The 20,203-nt window shown below is 36.1% G+C and overlaps 3 protein-coding genes across 11 annotated transcripts in view; all 3 read right to left on the minus strand.

The window, feature by feature from the left end:
- Position 1: 1 nt before the first annotated feature.
- LOC661054 (inter-alpha-trypsin inhibitor heavy chain H4) lies at positions 2-16,450 on the minus strand. 6 transcript variants are annotated; one of them, XR_010335271.1, is made up of 16 exons: positions 3,819-3,950; positions 3,656-3,769; positions 3,369-3,599; positions 3,114-3,317; positions 2,805-3,065; positions 2,465-2,755; positions 1,879-2,425; positions 1,527-1,832; positions 1,417-1,476; positions 1,334-1,360; positions 1,226-1,276; positions 1,101-1,175; positions 971-1,054; positions 738-922; positions 326-689; positions 207-273 (listed from the first exon to the last, which is right to left on the minus strand). XR_010335271.1 is itself a non-coding variant. In XM_064358596.1 (15 exons), the coding sequence occupies exons 2-15, from the start codon at positions 15,927-15,929 to the stop codon at positions 39-41; spliced, it is 2,844 nt and encodes a 947-aa protein (XP_064214666.1). In that variant the 5' UTR covers positions 15,930-15,976; positions 16,098-16,444; the 3' UTR covers positions 2-38. The 6 variants fall into 6 exon arrangements, 3 of the variants coding, with proteins under 3 accessions (XP_064214666.1, XP_015836286.1, XP_064214667.1); XR_010335270.1 differs by having other exon boundaries at positions 1,334-1,369; XR_010335272.1 differs by having other exon boundaries at positions 738-932; positions 1,334-1,369.
- On the minus strand, positions 8,359-12,176 carry LOC107398057 (inter-alpha-trypsin inhibitor heavy chain H4). 3 transcript variants are annotated; one of them, XM_064358599.1, is made up of 14 exons: positions 12,026-12,176; positions 11,834-11,905; positions 11,553-11,783; positions 11,296-11,499; positions 10,987-11,247; positions 10,647-10,937; positions 10,061-10,607; positions 9,608-10,015; positions 9,517-9,555; positions 9,358-9,462; positions 9,156-9,312; positions 8,740-9,106; positions 8,582-8,681; positions 8,359-8,528 (listed from the first exon to the last, which is right to left on the minus strand). In XM_064358599.1, the coding sequence occupies exons 2-14, from the start codon at positions 11,849-11,851 to the stop codon at positions 8,410-8,412; spliced, it is 2,847 nt and encodes a 948-aa protein (XP_064214669.1). In that variant the 5' UTR covers positions 11,852-11,905; positions 12,026-12,176; the 3' UTR covers positions 8,359-8,409. The 3 variants fall into 3 exon arrangements, 2 of the variants coding, with proteins under 2 accessions (XP_064214669.1, XP_064214668.1); XM_064358598.1 differs by having other exon boundaries at positions 11,957-12,176; XR_010335273.1 differs by lacking the exon at positions 8,359-8,528 and having other exon boundaries at positions 8,740-8,945; positions 8,996-9,106; positions 11,957-12,167.
- A 128-nt stretch (positions 16,451-16,578) lies between the features above and the next one.
- LOC660828 (inter-alpha-trypsin inhibitor heavy chain H4) overlaps positions 16,579-20,203 on the minus strand; it is a 51,892-nt gene continuing 48,267 nt past the window's right edge. For both annotated transcript variants that reach the window (XM_064358601.1, XM_064358600.1), the window contains 13 exons: positions 20,043-20,114; positions 19,753-19,983; positions 19,496-19,699; positions 19,185-19,445; positions 18,845-19,135; positions 18,258-18,804; positions 17,816-18,211; positions 17,723-17,761; positions 17,564-17,668; positions 17,361-17,517; positions 16,938-17,310; positions 16,782-16,881; positions 16,579-16,727 (listed from right to left, as the gene is read on the minus strand). In XM_064358601.1, the coding sequence (XP_064214671.1) occupies positions 16,609-16,727; positions 16,782-16,881; positions 16,938-17,310; positions 17,361-17,517; positions 17,564-17,668; positions 17,723-17,761; positions 17,816-18,211; positions 18,258-18,804; positions 18,845-19,135; positions 19,185-19,445; positions 19,496-19,699; positions 19,753-19,983; positions 20,043-20,060 (2,841 nt within the window). In that variant the 5' untranslated portion in view covers positions 20,061-20,114 and the 3' untranslated portion in view covers positions 16,579-16,608. The remainder of the gene's footprint in view (positions 16,728-16,781; positions 16,882-16,937; positions 17,311-17,360; positions 17,518-17,563; positions 17,669-17,722; positions 17,762-17,815; positions 18,212-18,257; positions 18,805-18,844; positions 19,136-19,184; positions 19,446-19,495; positions 19,700-19,752; positions 19,984-20,042; positions 20,115-20,203) is intronic.

A 20,203-nucleotide genomic window follows, 5' to 3' on the forward strand; every position in this document is an offset into this window, starting at 1 on the left:
ATTGGCAACGAAAAATAAAGTTTTATTTCTTGTAAAAATCAATTAAAAGCATCGATTGTTATTTTAGGGGGCCCAAGCCTCTTGGTTTCGTCAACTCTTTGCATTTGTTCGGTTTCAAAAAACCAAAAATTGTCACGCAACTTCTTCTTAATTTCGTCTGAAAATTATTATTATCACAGGAAACCCAAATAATGTGATGTGCCTACCATGTAAACCCCCATATTCCGCCGATAAATCTTTGATTAAGCCTTGTACACTACTAGGAAAATAAAGCTACAATTTTTTTTTTAGTATTATTGTCCAAATTTTTTGTTATTTTTATTACCTTAAAGACATTTTCGCTCTTTATCAATGGCTTGATTAGGGCCATTATGTCATCAATGAGCGAATCAACGTGTAAGCAGTGTATCCCTTTTATTTTCAGAGGAATGGCCTCTTGAACGTACCACAGGAATTTTTTAAGTGAAGTCTCAACAAGTTTGCTTAAATGATTCACAGTCAAACCTTCCAAATCCAAAATCATTAAATACTCTCCAGACACTTGTGCCTGATTTAAGTGGAGAGTGCAAACCATATCGAAATATTTAACCATTGCGGCAAAATTGAAATTATCCAAGTTTGGGTCCAACAATTTCACCAAAATAATTCCCTCACCAGTTGGTGTCTTTTCAGACAGGAAAGTGATAAGTCTAGGGAAATTATCTTCACAAAAAAATAATTAAACCAGTTAGACTTACGCAACATCTAAACTTTCCTTAAGGGGCGATTTTGTAACATCCCTGTTCAGGATTCAGGATTCATTCAGGATTCCCTGTTCAGGATTCAGGACACAGAGTACGTACCGTAAAATATGAATCAATCAAATTTTTTGCCCGTTCTTCATTTCCGTCACAACATTGCAGAAACAAATTTACTTGCACGCCTGAAACAAACTGTTAACATTTGATCAAATATCCAGGGTCATGGGTACTATTAATTCGGGGCAAATGAGGCTGAGTACTGAGCCAGTTGTTTAGGTCAGGAACCGCTTGGTTGATTCCGAATTGGAACAGTGCTGAAAATTTTCGATTAAAAAATTGTTTTTTTATAAAAAATAGTACAGTTATTTGCTACAAAGGTGGTGCCTGGAAAGCTGCAGAAGGCAGAAGGTGAGGCAAAAGGGCTGGAGCCAAAAGCTGCAATAATGTTGTATATTAAATAATTTAACTATTTTTTATACGTTTACTTCCGGTGTTTGAAGAGCCAAAAGTAACCGCCGAAGGGCTGGAACCGAACGCTATGACAAAATGCAAATAGTTTGAGAAGTTTTATAATTTTGTAAAATATGACTTACTTGTACCAACTGCGGGCCCACCGCCACCTGAAACAGCTAAACATCAATTTTTAAAAAGTGAATGGAAGTTAAACATTGCTTACACATTTTCTTCATTATCCGTCGGCGAGGAGAAAAATAGCAAAATCCATAGTTTGGTGAACCTGCTCTAGGAAATTAGTACAAAAATTACAATTTTCTTAATTATACTCACCGAATTGCGGACTCTGAATATTTGTTTTGGCAGCATTCTCGTAGCCAACTGAGTCATTTTGTTGCGGTTTTACAACGACCAAAGACGTGACTGAAGTCACGAAAGAATATTTCAGAGCCAAACTGAGTGCTTTCTTGGTCAATTCAGTGCGATTTTCGGACGTTTCTGCCTCGTCTAGCAATTGTTTGACGGTTAAATAGGCCCAAAGTCGCTCTAGAGACACGTCACTTTCGGTCTCGTCTGTTTCAAATTCGATGCAACCGTTGGTACAAAAAGCTTCAACGTGTCTCAAAGGTCTTGTGTCTCCTTCAACAATTTATTAATTTTTTGGTTTAATTAACTCAGTGATTACCGCATCGTCCGGCTATCACAAATTCCGAACCAAGGAAAAAAATCGGGAAATCAATTCGGGTCACTTCTGAGACTTTGTCGACGTATTTAAATCGGACGTCTCGCAGCAAAGGGGAGGAAACAGTGCGGTAGAAATTTTGCAATTGGAGGGCGGCATCAGCTGCTTCGTAAATATGCCTCGAAAAGCCCAAATTCTGAGCCGACAATTTTTTCAAGAAATTTTTATCGGCGTCTTCACCGAAAGACATGGAGAAAATTGCAGCTCTGTTTGTCCCTTGATTGATTTTAGTTACAATTTTGGTAATTTCGTCCGGGTTACTTATACCAACATTTGGTAAACCATCGGTGAGGAAAATAATCATTGGTTGGTGTTTAGTTGCAACATTTTTTTCATAAAATTTTTGTAAAGTACGTCGCACTAAATACAGACCGACTGCCAATCCCCCGATAATATTAGTGCACCCCATGTTCACATCATCGTCTTTGATTCTTTTAGCTTTTTTAATATTGTCTTCAGTCACTTGAATCGCTTCTCCTAAATTTAACTCCTGGAAAAATTTTTTTTCACAAATGATAAACAAACTCACCGCTAGGGACGTATCCAGATTTTCATAGTCAGGCATTTGCTCGAAACGGATTTGATCAAACTTATTTTTTTCCAAATTCCAGACTGAAACATCATCGGAAAAACGCACAATATGAAACAAATCGTCGGGGTTTAAATCGGACAAAATTTTATCCATTGCTTGCATTAATTGTTCGTATTTGCGGCCCCTCATACTTCCGCTGTGATCCAAGACAAAAACTACGTGTTTTGGAAGCGTTTGTAGCCCACTTGGGGCGAAAAAATGGACGAAATAACCGTCACGTAACAAAACCTAAATGTGTATTATTATCACAAAAATATTAAAAGTGGTGGTTTGGTACTTCGCCCCCTTTTGGGTCCCTTTCTACGTCATACTGCACAACAAACTGGCCCGCAAGCCCCTGATCTTTACTCCCGAGCAGCTCTGCATATTTTTTCTGCTGCTCTTTGTCCGGATTGAATCTAACTTTGGCCGAATTCGCATTAATCATTTCTGTTTTGGCACAAGGATCCAATTCGGGCTTATCGTCACTTATCTCATTCCCTGTTCGTAATGAAGGAGTTTTGACAAAGGTCAAAGGGCGCGTTTCGTCAATTTTTACCTCAAAATATCAAAATAAACACGAAATAATTGCAGTAAAAAAAATTACTTCCACACAGAGATCATCAACGATTTGTCCCGGATGTACGTTAATAATAAGTTCGTATTGGCCATTCTGGCGTTGCAAAAGCTCCTCGTACGTGAGTCTGAAGATGGTTTCACTCGACGGTTCAATATTCACCGAAACGGTGAATTTTTTCGAATCGCGAGCGTTTAGTTCGACATGACCCGCACTAAGCCCACTTGAAACGGCCTAAATTTTTAATTTCGTAAATTCAGTTAACTGAAATTAATTAATAAATACCCGAGTATAGATTGTTTTAGCCTCGTCTTTCTCTTTCACATACGCCTTGTATACTTTTCCATCAATTTCCATTTCAAATTCTGAGATGAAGGCATTTTCGGGCAAAATGACCGAAAATGTGGCCTCCTCAGCTTGGCTTTTCGTATTTTTTACTTTACTGGTGATTAAGGTTTTGGCAAAACGGTTACTTATTACCGTTTTAACATGCATTGAATTGATCTGAAGAGGCTTCTTAAAATTAAAAAAAAAAACAATTATATCACCGGAAATATGAAATAATCACTTACTTCCAAAGACGCCATTATTAAAAATGAAGTAAATAGTTGGCGGCGCAAAACCCAGTTTACATAGCCAATTGCGGAACCAATTTTTTAAATATTGGCAAAGTACTGTAGTAATAACTGCAATCACAATATTACTAAAAATAAATTACCAGTTTTTTCTAATCACTGTTAGTAATAGTATTAATCAATATTTTTATCACAGAGATAAGGCAAGCATTTAAAACACACTATTGTTTAGCTGTAGCTCGTTGTTGACTAATCCAATCCCCACTTTTTGCCATTTTATACAGCGTGAGTAATTGTTTGTTACTGGTTTTTGCGCACTTGAGAATTTCGAAGAATTGTATCTAAAGTTGGCAAAAACAAATTAAAGTATAGCAAGTTTTAAACATTTCGAAAAGACGAAATTCTTGGCCATATTCTGAAATTAATTTTATTTATGGACAACTAGATAAAACATAATTATTATTGCGCAAAATTGCGAAAAAAAATAGTCCACTATTTATTATACTAAAGTGTTATTAATACATAAAATGGCTCAATTGAAACAATCCTTGGTAATTTTTGGTGGCCCGACTCGTTTTGTCTCGTCGACAACTTGTTCTTCCTCTTCTTCAAGAAAATCCAAGTTTTTAAACAATTCTTTTCGTGTTTTACCTGAAATGTAATTATTTTTTACAATATCATTAACACAAATGTTGTTAATACATTCTAAATTTATGACATCCAATGTGCCCCCATATGCTTTAAACAGACACTTTTTTGGTACACAATTGAATAAATCGCCCACACTGTTATGAAAATAAATCTGAAAGCAATACATAAACTAAAAAACACATAGTAATGCAAAAATTGCCTTAGAAATAATTTCTTCTTTTACGAGTGGTTTTATCAGTGCCATTATATTAAACACTATATCGTCCTCAGAGTCTACAGAAGGCGGAATATAACAATGAATCCCTTTTATTTTAAGTGGGAACGCTTCTTGCAAATAAAATAAGAGTGTTTTCAAAACTGACGCCTCCATCTTATTTAAATGCTTCAAAGTGAAGCACGTCAAGTCAAAAACTATGCAATAATCGTCAAGCATTTCTCCCTTATTGAAATATAGAGAGCACACCAAATCGAAATATTTTACAAGTGCGATCAAATCGAATCTGTTAGGATGCACTTCCAACAATTTCAGACAAATGTAACCTTGTGTTTTCTCAGCTATGAACCCGATAAACCTAAAACAATTCGATCGCAAACAATCATTAACTTAACTAGGACTTACACAAGACCACGACCATTCAAAACAGTTGATCTCTCTGTAAAAAATTCAGGACACAAAGTCCGAATCGTAAAATAGGAATCAACCAAATCTTTGGCCAAGTCTTCATTATAGTCACAACAGTGTAAAAACAAACTTGCTTGCGTGCCTGCAAGACTAGTCGTAAATTTCGGCAAAAATTATTAAACCCACCGTTAATTTGCGGCAAATGTGGCTGAGTGGTGTTCACCCAAGTTTTAAACTGTGTTATCTCGTCCTTGTGTTTGAAACCGGTAAAGACTTTGCGTATTCCAGAAGCTAAAAATACGGGGAGTTTGATTTAATTTTTTTTAATCGCTCATTTCCTTACACACATTCAAGTTTGATAATTCAGGCGCCACGAAAACGTGAGATTCTGGAAACAATTTTTCAGAATAGTCACATGTTTAATTATTGGATTTTACTCACTACAGTGACTATACAACCGATGGAGAGGTGACGTTTTGCCACTAAATTTTAGAGCTCGATGTTGGCTTGAAACACCCCTACCCAGCATAAGGTCTGCTGCTCGTGATGAACAAACTAACACACGTGAACGACCATCAGCCAATTCTAAAGCTTCGTTTTGAGTATTTTCGTAATCGTATAAATCATTTTCTTGCGGTTTTACAACAACCAAAGACGTGACTGAAGTCACGAAAGAATATTTCAAGGCCAAATCGAGCGCTTTTTTGGTTAATTCAGTGCCATTTTCGGACGTTTCTGCCTCGTCTAGCAATTGTTTGACGGTTAAATAGGCCCAAAGTCGCTCTAGAGACACGTCACTTTCGGTCTCGTCTGTTTCAAATTCGATACAACCGTTGGTACAAAAAGCTTCAACGTGTCTCAAAGGTTGTGTGTCTCCTTCAACAATTTATTAATTTTTTGGATTAATTAACTCAGTGATTACCGCATCGTCCGGCTATCACAAATTCCGAACCAAGGAAAAAAATCGGGAAATCAATTCGGGTCACTTCTGAGACTTTGTCGACGTATTTAAATCGGACGTCTCGCAGCAAAGGGGAGGAAACAGTGCGGTAGAAATTTTGTAATTGGAGGGCGGCATCAGCTGCTTCGTAAATATGCCTCGAAAAGCCCAAATTTTGGGCCGACAATTTTTTCAAGAAATTTTTATCGGCGTCTTCACCGAAAGACAGGGAGAAAATTGCAGCCCTGTTTGTCCCTTGATTAATTTTAGTCACAAGTTTGGTAATTTCGTCCGGGTTACTTATACCAACATTTGGTAAACCATCGGTGAGGAAAATAATCATTGGTTGGTGTTTAAGCGCAACATTTTTCTCGTAATTCTTTTCTAAAGTTCGTCGAACTAAAAACAGACCAACTACCAATCCCCCGATGATATTAGTGCACCCCATGCCCACAACATGGCGTTTGCTTTTTTTAGCTTTTTCAATATTGTCTTCAGTCACTTGAATCGCTTCTCCTAAATTTAACTCCTGGAAACATTTTTTTTCACAAATGATAAACAAACTCACCGCTAGGGACGTATCCAGATTTTCATAGTCAGGCATTTGCTCGAAACGGATTCGATCAAACTTATTTTTTTCCAAATTCCAGACTGAAACATTTTCGGAAAAACGCACAATATGAAACAAATCGTCGGGGTTTAAATCTGACAAAATTTTATCCATTGCTTGCATCAATTGTTCGTATTTGCGTCCCTTCATACTTGCGCTATGATCCAGGACAAAAACTACATGTTTTGGGAACGTTTGTAGCCCACTTGGGGCGAAAAAATGGACGAAATAACCGTCACGTAACAAAACCTAAATGTGTATTATTATCACAAAAATATTAAAAGTGGTAGTTTGATACTTCGCCCCCTTTTGGGTCCCTTTCTACGTCATACTGCACAACAAACTGGCCCGCAAGCCCCTGATCTTTACTCCCGAGCAGCTCTGCATATTTTTTCTGCTGCTCTTTGTCCGGATTGAATTTAACTTTGGCCGAATTCGCATTAATCATTTCTGTTGTGGCACAAGGATCCAATTCGGGTTTATCGTCACTTATCTCATTCCCTGTACGTAACGAAGGAGTTTTGACAAAGGTCAAAGGGCGCGTTTCGTCAATTTTTACCTCAAAATATCAAAATAAACTCGAAATAATTGCAGTAAAAAAAATTACTTCCACACAGAGATCATCAACGATTTGTCCCGGATGTACGTTAATAATGAGTTCGTATTGGCCATTCTGGCGTTGCAAAAGCTCCTCGTACGTGAGTCTGAAGATGGTTTCACTCGACGGTTCAATATTCACCGAAACGGTGAATTTTTTCGAATCGCGAGCGTTTAGTTCGACATGAGCCGCACTAAGCCCACTTGAAACAGCCTAAATTTTTAATTTCGTAAATTCAGTTAATTGAAACTAATAAATTAAGCACCTCAGAATAGATTGCTTTAGCATCTTCTTTCTCCTTCACATACGCCTTGAATATTTTTCCATCAATTTCCATTTCAAATTCTGAGATGAAGGCATTTTCGGGCAAAATGACCGAAAATGTGGTCTCCTTAGCTTTATTGTCTGTATTTTTTACATTACTTGTAATTAGAGTTTTGGCAAAACGGTTACTTATTGTCGTTTCAATATGCATCGAATAAATTTGAAGAGACATCTTACAATAAATTAAAAAAATACCAAATGTATTACACGTCCAGTGATATAAACTAGGTACTTACTTTTAATACAAAGTAAAGTTGTTGCAAGACCCAGAATTATATCACCTACAAAAAACACACGAAATTAGTTTTAATTTGTGTGACCAACTGAGGAATCAAATCATTGTAAACTAATATTAATTCTAATAAAAACCTGCTTCTAATTATTTTTCTCTAACGTAGAATAATCAACTTCAGTTTTGCTTAGACTAGAGCTGGACGATAACTGACTCATCCACTCTCTTACTTCTTCTCATCCGTATATGTATTACTGCGCAGTAGTTTTTATGATTACATCGAAATGGAATCAAAATGCATAATTTGAGCGTTTATTATCAGCATATTTGCAATAATAATTGCAGTCAGAATTCCAAGTTTATAAAATTTTGTCGTTCAGGTCTGGTGCAAAATTGGTGGATGCGCCGGGCAAATATTTTTGCCGGCTCTAATAAATCTATAAAATTTTGCGATTCTCTGACCGTGTTTTTAAATATAATAAAATTTTTTACACAAATCGCCCACGTATATTTTATGTTTTTGACTGTCTAGACAAAAAGACGCCGTAAAACCAAACTGGGACGCCTCAAAGTCGAGCGTCGCGACGGCGCTTCAGAACAACCAACTGACAATGATTTAGCTAAAACTACGACGTAATCGCACATTTTAGTAAATCGTTGTTAAAAAATTGAGTTTAGGTGTCAGGAAAAAACGTTTATATTTTTTTAAATTTAATAAATAAATTAACCAAGATAATTTACTATTTATTTGACAAAATCTATTACATAAAGTCGCTAGTTAAAACAGTCATTTGTTATTTTTGGTGGCTCGACTCGTTTCGTTTCGTCAACTACTTGTTTTTCTTCTTCTTGAAAAAATGCAGTGTTTTTATGAAATTCTCTCCAGGTTTTAGCTGAAATTATTTTAATTTATTGCAAATGGTAGCTGAAATATTATTGTTTATACTGATCAAATTCTCGACGTCTAAAGTGCCCCCATATCCTTTAAAAACACACTTTTTTGAGGCGTAACATAACAAATAACCAGCGGTGCTAGGAAAAGAAATCTGAAAGCGATAAGGATATAAATTTCTAAGAAATAACAAAGTCAGTTAAAAAAATTGCCTTGGACATTATTTCTTCTTTTACGAGTGGTTTTAGTAATGCCCTTATGTCAGATACTATGTCGTTGTCTTCAGAAGACGGAATGTAACAGTGTATCTTGTTTATTTTAATTGGAATCGCCTCTTGCAAATAAAATAGAAACTTTTTCAAAAGTGACGGCTCCAGTTTGTCTAAATGCTCCAAAGTGAGACCGTTCATATCTAAAACTAGACAATACTCGTCAAATATTTCCCCCTTATTGAAATGTAGAGAGCACATCATATCAAAGCATTTAACAGTTGCAATAAAATCGAAATTGTTAGGATCCACGTCCCACAGTTTTACACAAATGTAACCTTGTGTCTTCTCCGTTAGTACAGTCATAAACCTAAAGCCACTTTCAATCAAGACAATTCATTACAATAAGTAGGACTTACACAACGTTCCAACTCTTCAAAAGAGGAGATTTCGAAACATTTCTCCCAGTAAAAAATTCAGGACACAAAGTGCGCACCGTAAAATATGAATCAATCAAATTTTTTGCCATTTCTTCGTTGTAGTCACAACATTGCAAAAACAAATGTGCTTGCACATCTGCAAAAATTTCTCAAGAATTTGGCCAAAAATTAGTAAAAATACCGTTAATTTGGGGCAAATGTGGCTGAGTGGTGTTCACCCAAGTTTTAAATTGTGTTATCTCGTCCTTGTGTTTGAAACCAGTAAAGACTTTGCGCATTCCAGAAGCTAAAAAAACAGTGTCTGACTTAAACAAATTGTCATAGTCTTAGGTTTTCTCACACAAATTTGGTAATTCAGGCGCAACGAAAATGTGAGCCTCTGAAAAAACATTTTTTTCAATTTACATAATTAATTATTGGATTTGACTCACTACAGTGACTATATAATCGATGGAAAGGTGAAGTTTTAAGGCTATATTTTATAGCGGGATAACGACCGCCTGAATTAGGCACAAAAGCCGATTGTGGTATTGCGTCATCTCTTGATAAACGGCGATTACGAGTATAATCAACATTCTCTAACGTTTCATTTTGTTGCGGTTTTACAACAACCAAAGACGTGACTGAAGTCACGAAAGAATATTTCAGGGCCAAATTGAGTGCCTTTTTGGTCAATTCAGTGCGATTTTCGGACGTTTCTGCCTCGTCTAGCAATTGTTTGACGGTTAAATAGGCCCAAAGTCGCTCTAGAGACACGTCACTTTCGGTCTCGTCTGTTTCAAATTCGATGCAACCGTTGGTACAAAAAGCTTCAACGTGTCTCAAAGGTCGTGTGTCTCCTTCAACAATTTATTATTTTTTGGTTTAATTAACTCAGTGATTACCGCATCGTCCGGCTATCACAAATTCCGAACCAAGGAAAAAAATCGGGAAATCAATTCGGGTCACTTCTGAGACTTTGTCGACGTATTTAAATCGGACGTCTCGCAGCAAAAGGGAGGAAACAGTGCGGTAGAAATTTTGCAATTGGAGGGCGGCATCAGCTGCTTCGTAAATATGCCTCGAAAAGCCCAAATTTTGGGCCGACAATTTTTTCAAGAAATTTTTATCGGCGTCTTCACCGAAAGACAGGGAGAAAATTGCAGCTCTGTTTGTCCCTTGATTGATTTTAGTCACAACATTGGTAATTTCGTCTCGTATAATTAGACCAACATTTGGTAACCCATCAGTGAGAAAAATAATCATTGGTTGGTGTTTAGTTTCAATATTTTTTTCGTAAAATTTTTGTAAAGTACGTCGCACTAAATACAGACCGACTACCAATCCCCCGATAATATTAGTGCATGCCATGTCCACAATATCGTCTTTGATACTTTTGGCTTTTTTAATATTGTCTTCAGTCACTTGAATCGCATCCCTTAAATTAAACTCCTGAAAACATTTTTTTTCTCAAATCAAAAATAAACTCACCGCTAGGACCGAATCAAAATTTTCATAGTCAGGCATTTGCTTGAAACGAATTTTATCAAACTTATTTTTTTCCAAATTCCAGACTGAAACAATTTCGGAAAATCGCACAATATGAAACAAATCATCGGGGTTTAAATCGGACAAAATTTTATCCATTGCTTGTTTTAATTGTTCGTATTTGCGTCCTCCCATACTTCCACTGTGATCCAAGACAAAAACTACATGTTTTGGGAACGTTTGTAGCCCACTTGGGGCGAAAAAATGGACGAAATAACCGTCACGTAACAAAACCTAAATGTGTATTATTATCACAAAAATATTAAAAGTGGTAGTTTGATACTTCGCCCCCTTTTGGGTCCCTTTCTACGTCATACTGCACAACAAACTGGCCCGCAAGCCCCTGATCTTTACTCCCGAGCAGCTCTGCATATTTTTTCTGCTGCTCTTTGTCCGGATTGAATCTAACTTTGGCCGAATTCGCGTTAATCATCTCTGTTTTGGCACAAGGATCCAATTCGGGCTTATCGTCACTTATCTCATTCCCTGTACGTAACGAGGGAGTTTTGACAAAGGTCAAAGGGCGCGTTTCGTCAATTTTTACCTCAAAATATCAAAATAAACACGAAATAATTGCAGTAAAAAAAATTACTTCCACACAGAGATCATCAACGATTTGTCCCGGATGTACGTTAATAATAAGTTCGTATTGGCCATTCTGGCGTTGCAAAAGCTCCTCGTACGTGAGTCTGAAGATGATTTCACTCGACGGTTCAATATTCACCGAAACGGTGAATTTTTTCGAATCGCGAGCGTTTAGTTCGACATGAGCCGCACTAAGCCCACTTGAAACGGCCTAAAGTTTTAATTTTCTCAAATTCAATTAATTGAAAATAATTTATTAAACACCTGATTATATATTGCCTTAGCATCAGCTTTCTCTTTCACGTAAGCCTTGAATATTTTTCCATCAATTTCCATTTCAAATTCTGAGATGAAGGCGTTTTCCGGCAAAATGACCGAAAATATGGCCTCCTTAGCTTTATTGTCAGTATTTTTTACTGTACTTGTAATTAGAGTTTTGGCAAAACGGTTACTTATTGTCGTTTCAATGTGCATTGAATAGATTTGAGGAGGCACCTTACAATTAAAAAAAATCAATTATATTGAAATATATTACAAGTACTTACAATATCTGAAGTTTCCATTATTATTACGGAGAATTAAATTTCAAAAATATATATTATTAATAATTATATCACCTACAAAAGACGCATTAAATTAGTTTTAGTTTTCTTGAGCAACTGCGGAACCAAGTAATTGAACGTTGGTCTAGGTATTGATTTATTGCAAAAATCCCTTAAAATATAAACAGAACTCACTAAATAATTTAATAAAGGCTTGGTTCTAATAATTTTTCTATAATGTAGAGCAAAACAACAGTTTTGCTCGGATTAGAGCTGGACGATAACTGACTCACTCACTCTCTTCCTTCTCCTCTGTCCGTGTAATACTGCGCACTGATTCGACATAAATTCGTCCAAAAACACAAATATTTATGTATTTAAAGGCAATATTATATCGAAATGCAGACAAAAAGCGTAATTTGAGCGATTATTTAATAGTATATTTGTAATAACAACAATAATTATTGTACTATTTATATCTACCTCTAGCGCAAATATTGGTGGATGCGCCGGGTAAAAAATTTGGACAGTTCAGAAACTAAAAACCTATTCAGCGGATTTTGACTTTAATCTAGATTACGGTTTAATTAAAAAACAAATGTTACAGTTTTTTACAATAATTGCATTAATTTTATTTTGGGAAAGGGAAGGGAGGTAGCCAAAGATAAATATTATTGCGCAACATTGTGAAAACAATGTCATTATTTATTAGAAAAAAAAGTATTACATAAAACAGTCATTTGTAAACTTTGGTGGCCCGACTCGTTTTGTTTCATCGACCACTTGCTTTTCCTCTTCTTTAAAAAACGCAATCTTTTTATACATCTCTTTTTGCATTTTTACTAAAATGGAATTAGTTTAATACAAATAATAACAAGAGTATTGTTTACTGTTCAATTGCTGAACGTCCAAGGTCCCCCCTTGTCCTATACAAAGACACTTTTTTGGTGCACAAATTAATAAATCGCCATCTTTGTTATGAAAATGAATCTGGAAGCAGTATATAAAGTTCTAAAAAACACAATCAGTGTAAAAAATTGCCTTGGACATAATTTCTTCTTTTACGAATGGTTTTATTAATGTAAGTAGATTGGCTACAATGTCGTCGTCGTCAAGAGGCCGAACATAACAGTGTATCTCTTTTATATTAAGCGGGAACGCTTCTTGTAAATAAAATAAGAATTTTTTTAAAACTGACGGCTCCACTTTGTCTAAATGTTCCGAAGAGAGGCCATCCATGTCCAAAATTACACAATACTCGCTAAATATTTCTCCTTGACTGAACTGCAGAGAGCACATCATATCAAAACATTTTATAATTACCATAAAATCGAAATCGTGTGGATGGGCATTCCACAGTTTCGCATAAATATAACCTTGTGTTTTCTCAGACACGAAAGTAAAAAATCTAAAGACACTTTCAATCGAAAACAATTCAGTGAAACACGTAAGGCTTACACAACACCCAGCTTACTACGAAAAGATGGGTCCGAAACATCTCTCCCAGTAAAAAATTCAGGACACAAAGTCCGAATCGTAAAATATGAATCAACCAAATTTTTTGCAATTTCTTCGTCATAGTCACAACATTGCAGAAAGAAATGTGCTTGCGTATCTGCAAAACCCTCTCAAGCATTTGGCCGAAAATTAGCAAACGTACCGTTAATTTGGGGCAAATGTGGCTGTGTGGTGTTCACCCAAGTTTTAAACTGCGTTATTTTTTCCTTGTATTTCAAACAGGTACAGACTTTGCGTATTTCAGAAGCTAAAATACAGTGTGTTTAACTTGAAAAAATTGGCTTAATGTCAAGTTTTCTCACTCAAATTAGGTAATTCAGGCGCAACGAAAACGTGAGCCCCTAAAAAACAGTAATTTATTTGCATTCACATTAACATATAATTGAATTTTGCTCACTACAGTGACGATAAAACCGACGAAGAGGTGACCTTTTAAGACCCTGTTTTTTAAGGCGAGGTCGAGAGTCGTGTGCACCAACGACAAAATCATCTCCTTGTGGTTTTACAACGACCAAAGAAGTGACGGAAGTCACGAAAGAATATTTCAGAGACAAAACGAGCGCCTTTTTGGTCAATTTAGTGCGATTTTCAGACGTTTCTGCCTCGTCTAGCAATTGTTTGACGGTTAAATAGGCCCAAAGTCGCTCTAGAGACACGTCACTTTCGGTCTCGTCTGTTTCAAATTCGATACAACCGTTGGTACAAAAAGCTTCAACGTGTCTCAAAGGTCGTGTGTCTCCTTCAACAATTTATTATTTTTTGGTTTAATTAACTCAGTGATTACCGCATCGTCCGGCTATCACAAATTCCGAACCAAGGAAAAAAATCGGGAAATCAATTCGGGTCATTTCTGAGACTTTGTCGACGTATTTAAATCGGACGTCTCGCAGCAAAGGGGAGGAAACAGTGCGGTAGAAATTTTGTAATTGGAGGGCGGCATCAGCTGCTTCGTAAATATGCCTCGAAAAGCCCAAATTTTGGGCCGACAATTTTTTCAAGAAATTTTTATCAGCGTCTTCACCGAAAGACAGGGAGAAAATTGCAGCCCTGTTTGTCCCTTGATTGATTTTAGTCACAACATCGGTAATTTCGTCTCGTATAATTAGACCAACATTTGGTAACCCATCAGTGAGAAAAATAATCATTGGTTGGTGTTTAGTTTCAATATTTTTTTCGTAAAATTTTTCTAAAGTTTGTCGAACCAAATACAGACCAACTACTAATCCTCCGATAATATTAGTACAATCCATGTCCACGTCATGGTCCTTGATTTCTTTAGCTTTTTTAATATTGTCCTCACTTACTTGAGCAGCATCTCCTAAATTAAACTCCTGGAAACAAATATTTTTTCCTCAACTTAAAACAAACTCACCGCTAGAAACGAATCAAGATTTTCATATTCAGGCTTTTGAGCGAATTTGATTTGATCAAACCTATTTTTCTCAAAATTCCAGACTGAAACAATGACGGAGAATCGTACAATATGAAATAAATCATCGGGGTTTAAATCGGACAAAATTTTATCCATTGCTTGCATTAATTGTTCGTGTTTGCGCCCCTCCATACTTGCGCTATAATCCAAAACAAAAACTACATGTTTTGGGAGCGTTTGTAGCCCACTTGGGGCGAAAAAATGGACGAAATAACCGTCACGTAACAAAACCTAAATGTGTATTATTATCACAAAAATATTAAAAGTGGTAGTTTGGTACTTCGCCCCCTTTTGGGTCCCTTTCTACGTCATACTGCACAACAAATTGGCCCGCAAGCCCCTCATCTTTACTCCCGAGCAGCTCTGCATATTTTTTCTGCTGCTCTTTGTCCGGATTGAATTTAACTTTGGCCGAATTCGCATTAATCATTTCTGTTTTGGCACAAGGATCCAATTCGGGCTTATCGTCACTTATCTCATTCCCTGTACGTAACGAAGGAGTTTTGACAAAGGTCAAAGGGCGCGTTTCGTCAATTTTTACCTCAAAATATCAAAATAAACTCGAAATAATTGCAGTAAAAAAAATTACTTCCACACAGAGATCATGAACGATTTGTCCCGGATGTACGTTAATAATAAGTTCGTATTGGCCATTCTGGCGTTGCAAAAGCTCCTCGTACGTGAGTCTGAAGATGGTTTCACTCGACGGTTCAATATTCACCGAAACGGTGAATTTTTTCGAATCGCGAACGTCTAGTTCGACAAAAGCAGCACTAAACCCTTTTGAAACAGCCTAAATTTTTTAATTTTCCAAATTCAGTTAATTGTAATTAATTGATTAAATACCTTAGTATAGATTTTTTTAGCCTCAACTTTCTTTTTCACGTACGCTTTGAATATTTTTCCACCAATTTCCATTTCAAATTCTGAGATAAACGCATTTTCTGGCAAAATGACCGAAAATGTGGTCTCCACAGCATTGCATTCTGTATTTTTTATTTTACTTGTGACTAAAGTTTTGGCAAAACGGTTACTTATTGTCGTTTCAATGTGCATCGAAGACATTTGAGGAGGCACCTTACAATAAAAAAAATTATCGCACGTTCACTGAAGTAAATTACGTGTACTTACAACACTTGAGGATTCCATTATTATTATAGACGATAAAATATCAAAAATAGACACAATTATATCACCTACAAAAAACACATGTGATTAATTTTAGTTGCCTTAACCAACTGAGAAACCAAATCATTGTAAACGTTAGACTAAGGATGATTTATTGCAAAAATCCAATAAAATATAAACAAAACTCACTAAATAACTTTAATAATGGCTTATTTAAAATTATTTTTCTATTAAGTAGATCAAAAAAACCTCAGTGTTGCTCGGATTAGAGCTGGACGATAACTGACTCCCTCACTCTCTTTCTTCTCGTCTGTCTGAATATTTCTGCGCAGTGGTGTTTAAGTTCGACATAAATTGATATTTAGACCAAAAATTTATGACTTTTTCTTAACACTAAACCTGTCATTTGCTTCCAAACGGAACATTATTGGAAATGCAAATAATTACCAATTCAAGTCCTAGCGTAAAATAATGGTGGATGCGCCGGGCAATTTTAAATCTAAAAACCTTTGACCTATATTGAAACTAATTAAACAAACGCACTTAACATTTTGTGCAATAGTTGTTACAGTATCTATTAAAAAATTTTTCCTTGTACGTATTTTCGAATAATAAAATATTTTATTTTTTGAGAGGGAAAGGAGGGTAGTCAAAAATAATTATTGCGCAATATTGTGAATTATTTATAAGAAAAAACGTGTTACATAAAACAGTTATTTGTAATTTTTGGTGGCCCGACTCGTTTTGTTTCATCGACTACTTGTTTTTCCTCTTCTTTGAAAAATGCAATCTTTTTAAAGATCTCTCTTCGCAATTTTACTAAAATTGAATCAGTTTAATACAAATACAGAATAACAAAAATATTGATTATACAGTGCAACTTCTCAACGTCCAAGGTGCCCCCATTTGCTGCAGAAACACACTTTTTTGGTACAGAATTTAATAAATCGCCAACGTTATTATAGAAACGAATCTGAAAGTAGTCAATAAATTTGTAAAAAAACTCAAAATCTGTGGAAAAAAAAACACCTTGGACATAATTTCTTCTTTTACGAATGGTTTTATTAATGCAAGTAGATTGGCTACAATGTCGTCGTCGTCGTCGTCAAGAGGCCGAACATAACAGTGTATCTCTTTTATATTAAGCGGGAACGCTTCTTGTAAATAAAATAAGAATTTTTTCAAAACTGCCGGCTCCACTTTGTCCAAATGTTTCGACGAGAGGCCTATCATGTCCAAAACTACACAATAGTCGTAAACTATTTCTCCTTTACTGAGTTGTAGAGAGCACACCACATCAAAACATTTTATAAGTTCGGTAAAATCGAAAACATTTGAGTCAATATCCCGCAGTTTTACACAAATGTAACCTTGTGTTTTCTCAGCCACAAAAGTAAAAAATCTAAAGACACTTTCAATCGAAAACAATTCAGTGAAACACGTAAGGCTTACACAACACCCAGCTTACTACGAAAAGATGGGTCCGAAACATCTCTCCCAGTAAAAAATTCAGGACACAAAGTCCGAATCGTAAAATATGAATCGACCAAATTTTTTGCCACCTCTTCATTGAAGTCACAACATTGTAAAAACAAACGTGCTTGCGTGTCTGCAAAGACCTGCCAAAAATTTCACCACAAATGAATAAAACGTACCATTTATTTGGGGCAAATGAGGTTGTGTGGTGTTCACCCAATTTTTTAAATGTGTTATCTTGTCCTTGTATTTCAAGTCGGTAAAGACTTTGCGTATTTCAGAAGCTAAAAATATAGTGTTTGGCTTAAAAAAATTGTTTTAATCTTAGGTTTTCTCACTCAAGTTAGGTAATTTAGGCGCAACAAAAACGCTAGCCCCTAAAAAACATTAATTAATTTGTATTCACTTTAACATAATTAAATTTTGCTCACTACAGTGACGATATAATCGATGAAAAGGTGAAGTTTTAAGCCTTTGCATTCGACACTCGTGTCGTTCAAGCAAAGCACACGCTTCTAACATCTCTCCACAACAATCTGGCAATTCTAAAGCTTCATTCTCATAATCAAGTACATCATTTTGTTGAGGTTTTACAACAACCAAAGATGTGACTGAAGTCACGAAAGAATATCTCAGGGCCAAATTGAGTGCCTTTTTGGTCAATTCAGTGCGATTTTCGGACGTTTCTGCCTCGTCTAGCAATTGTTTGACGGTTAAATAGGCCCAAAGTCGCTCTAGAGACACGTCACTTTCGGTCTCGTCTGTTTCAAATTCGATACAACCGTTGGTACAAAAAGCTTCAACGTGTCTCAAAGGTCGTGTGTCTCCTTCAACAATTTATTAATTTTTTGGTTTAATTAACTCAGTGATTACCGCATCGTCCGGCTATCACAAATTCCGAACCAAGGAAAAAAATCGGGAAATCAATTCGGGTCACTTCTGAGACTTTGTCGACGTATTTAAATCGGACGTCTCGCAGCAGAGGGGAGGAAACAGTGCGGTAGAAATTTTGCAATTGGAGGGCGGCATCAGCTGCTTCGTAAATATGCCTCGAAAAGCCCAAATTTTGGGCCGACAATTTTTTCAAGAAATTTTTATCGGCGTCTTCACCGAAAGACAGGGAGAAAATTGCAGCTCTGTTTGTCCCTTGATTGATTTTAGTCACAATTTTGGTAATTTTGTCCGGATTACTTATACCCTCATTTGGTAAACCATCGGTGAGAAAAATAATCATTGGTTGGTGTTTAGTTTCAACATTTTTTTCGTAAAATTTTTGTAAAGTACGTCGCACTAAATACAGACCGACTACCAATCCCCCGATAATATTAGTGCACCCCATGTCCACATCATGGTCCTTGATTTTTTTAGCTTTTTTAATATTGCCTTCAGTTACTTGAGCAGCATCTCCTAAATTAAACTCCTGGAAACAAATATTTTTTCTCAACTAAAAACAAACTCACCGCTAGAAACGAATCAAGGTTTCTATATTCAGGTTTTTGCAAGAAACTGACTTGATCAAACTTATTTTTCTCAAAATTCCAGACTGAAACATTTTCGGAAAATCGCACAATATGAAACAAATCATCGGGGTTTAAATCGGACAAAATTTTATCCATTGCTTGCATTAATTGTTCGTATTTGCGTCCTTCCATACTTCCGCTGTGATCCAAAACAAAAACTACATGTTTTGGGAACGTTTGTAGTCCACTTGGGGCGAAAAAATGGACGAAATAACCGTCACGTAACAAAACCTAAATGTGTATTATTATCACAAAAATATTAAAAGTGGTGGTTCGGTACTTCGCCCCCTTTTGGGTCCCTTTCTACGTCATACTGCACAACAAACTGGCCCGCAAGCCCCTGATCTTTACTCCCGAGCAGCTCTGCATATTTTTTCTGCTGCTCTTTGTCCGGATTGAATCTAACTTTGGCCGAATTCGCGTTAATCATTTCTGTTTTGGCACAAGGATCCAATTCGGGCTTATCGTCACTTATCTCATTCCCTGTACGTAACGAAGGAGTTTTGACAAAGGCCAAAGGGCGCGTTTCGTCAATTTTTACCTCAAAAAACCAAAATAAACACGAAATAATTGCAGTGAAAAACAAATTACTTCCACACAGAGATCATCAACGATTTGTCCCGGATGTACGTTAATAATAAGTTCGTATTGGCCATTCTGGCGTTGCAAAAGCTCCTCATACGTGAGTCTGAAGATGGTTTCACTCGACGGTTCAATATTCACCGAAACGGTGAATTTTTTCGAATCGCGAACGTCCAGTTCGACATAACCCGCACTAAATCCCCTTGAAACGGCCTAAAATTTTTAATTTCTCAAATTCAATTAATTGAAATTAATTGATTAGACACCTGATTATATATTGCTTTAGCCTCAGCTTTCTCTTTCACATACGCCTTGTATACTTTTCCATCAATTTCCATTTCAAATTCAGAGATGAAAGCATTTTCCGGCAAAATGACCGAAAATATGGCCTCCTTAGCTTTATTGTCTGTATTTTTTACTTTACTTGTAATTAGAGTTTTGGCAAAACGGTTATTTATTGTCGTTTCAATGTGCATTGAATAGATTTGAGGAGACACCTTACAATTAAAAAAAATGAATTATATCACGTTTACTGGAATACATTACAAGTACTTACAACACCTGAGGATTCCATTATTATTACAGAAGATAAAATATCAAAAATATATATAATTGGTAATTATATCACCTACAAAAAACACACTGAATTAGTTTTAATTTTCTTGAGCAACTGCGGAACCAAATAATTGAACGTTGGTCTAGGTATTGATTTATTGC

Source organism: Tribolium castaneum, chromosome 8, assembly GCF_031307605.1.
Source record: "Tribolium castaneum strain GA2 chromosome 8, icTriCast1.1, whole genome shotgun sequence".
Classification (NCBI taxonomy): domain Eukaryota; kingdom Metazoa; phylum Arthropoda; class Insecta; order Coleoptera; family Tenebrionidae; genus Tribolium; species Tribolium castaneum.

Coding starts and splice junctions, on each gene's coding strand:
- LOC661054 (XM_015980800.2), bottom strand. CDS start 7,575: ATGTCTCTTCAAATTTATTCGATGCATATTGAAACGACAATAAGTAAC. Junction 6,731..6,779: donor GGGACCCAAAAGGGGGCGAA/GTATCAAACTAC, acceptor ATACACATTTAG/GTTTTGTTACGTGACGGTTA. Junction 4,461..4,508: donor AAGAAGAAATTATTTCTAAG/GCAATTTTTGCA, acceptor TATTGCTTTCAG/ATTTATTTTCATAACAGTGT.
- LOC107398057 (XM_064358599.1), bottom strand. Junction 9,556..9,607: donor TCGATTATATAGTCACTGTA/GTGAGTCAAATC, acceptor ATGTTTTTTCAG/AGGCTCACATTTTCGTTGCG. Junction 8,529..8,581: donor AGACGTCGAGAATTTGATCA/GTATAAACAATA, acceptor AAATAATTTCAG/CTAAAACCTGGAGAGAATTT.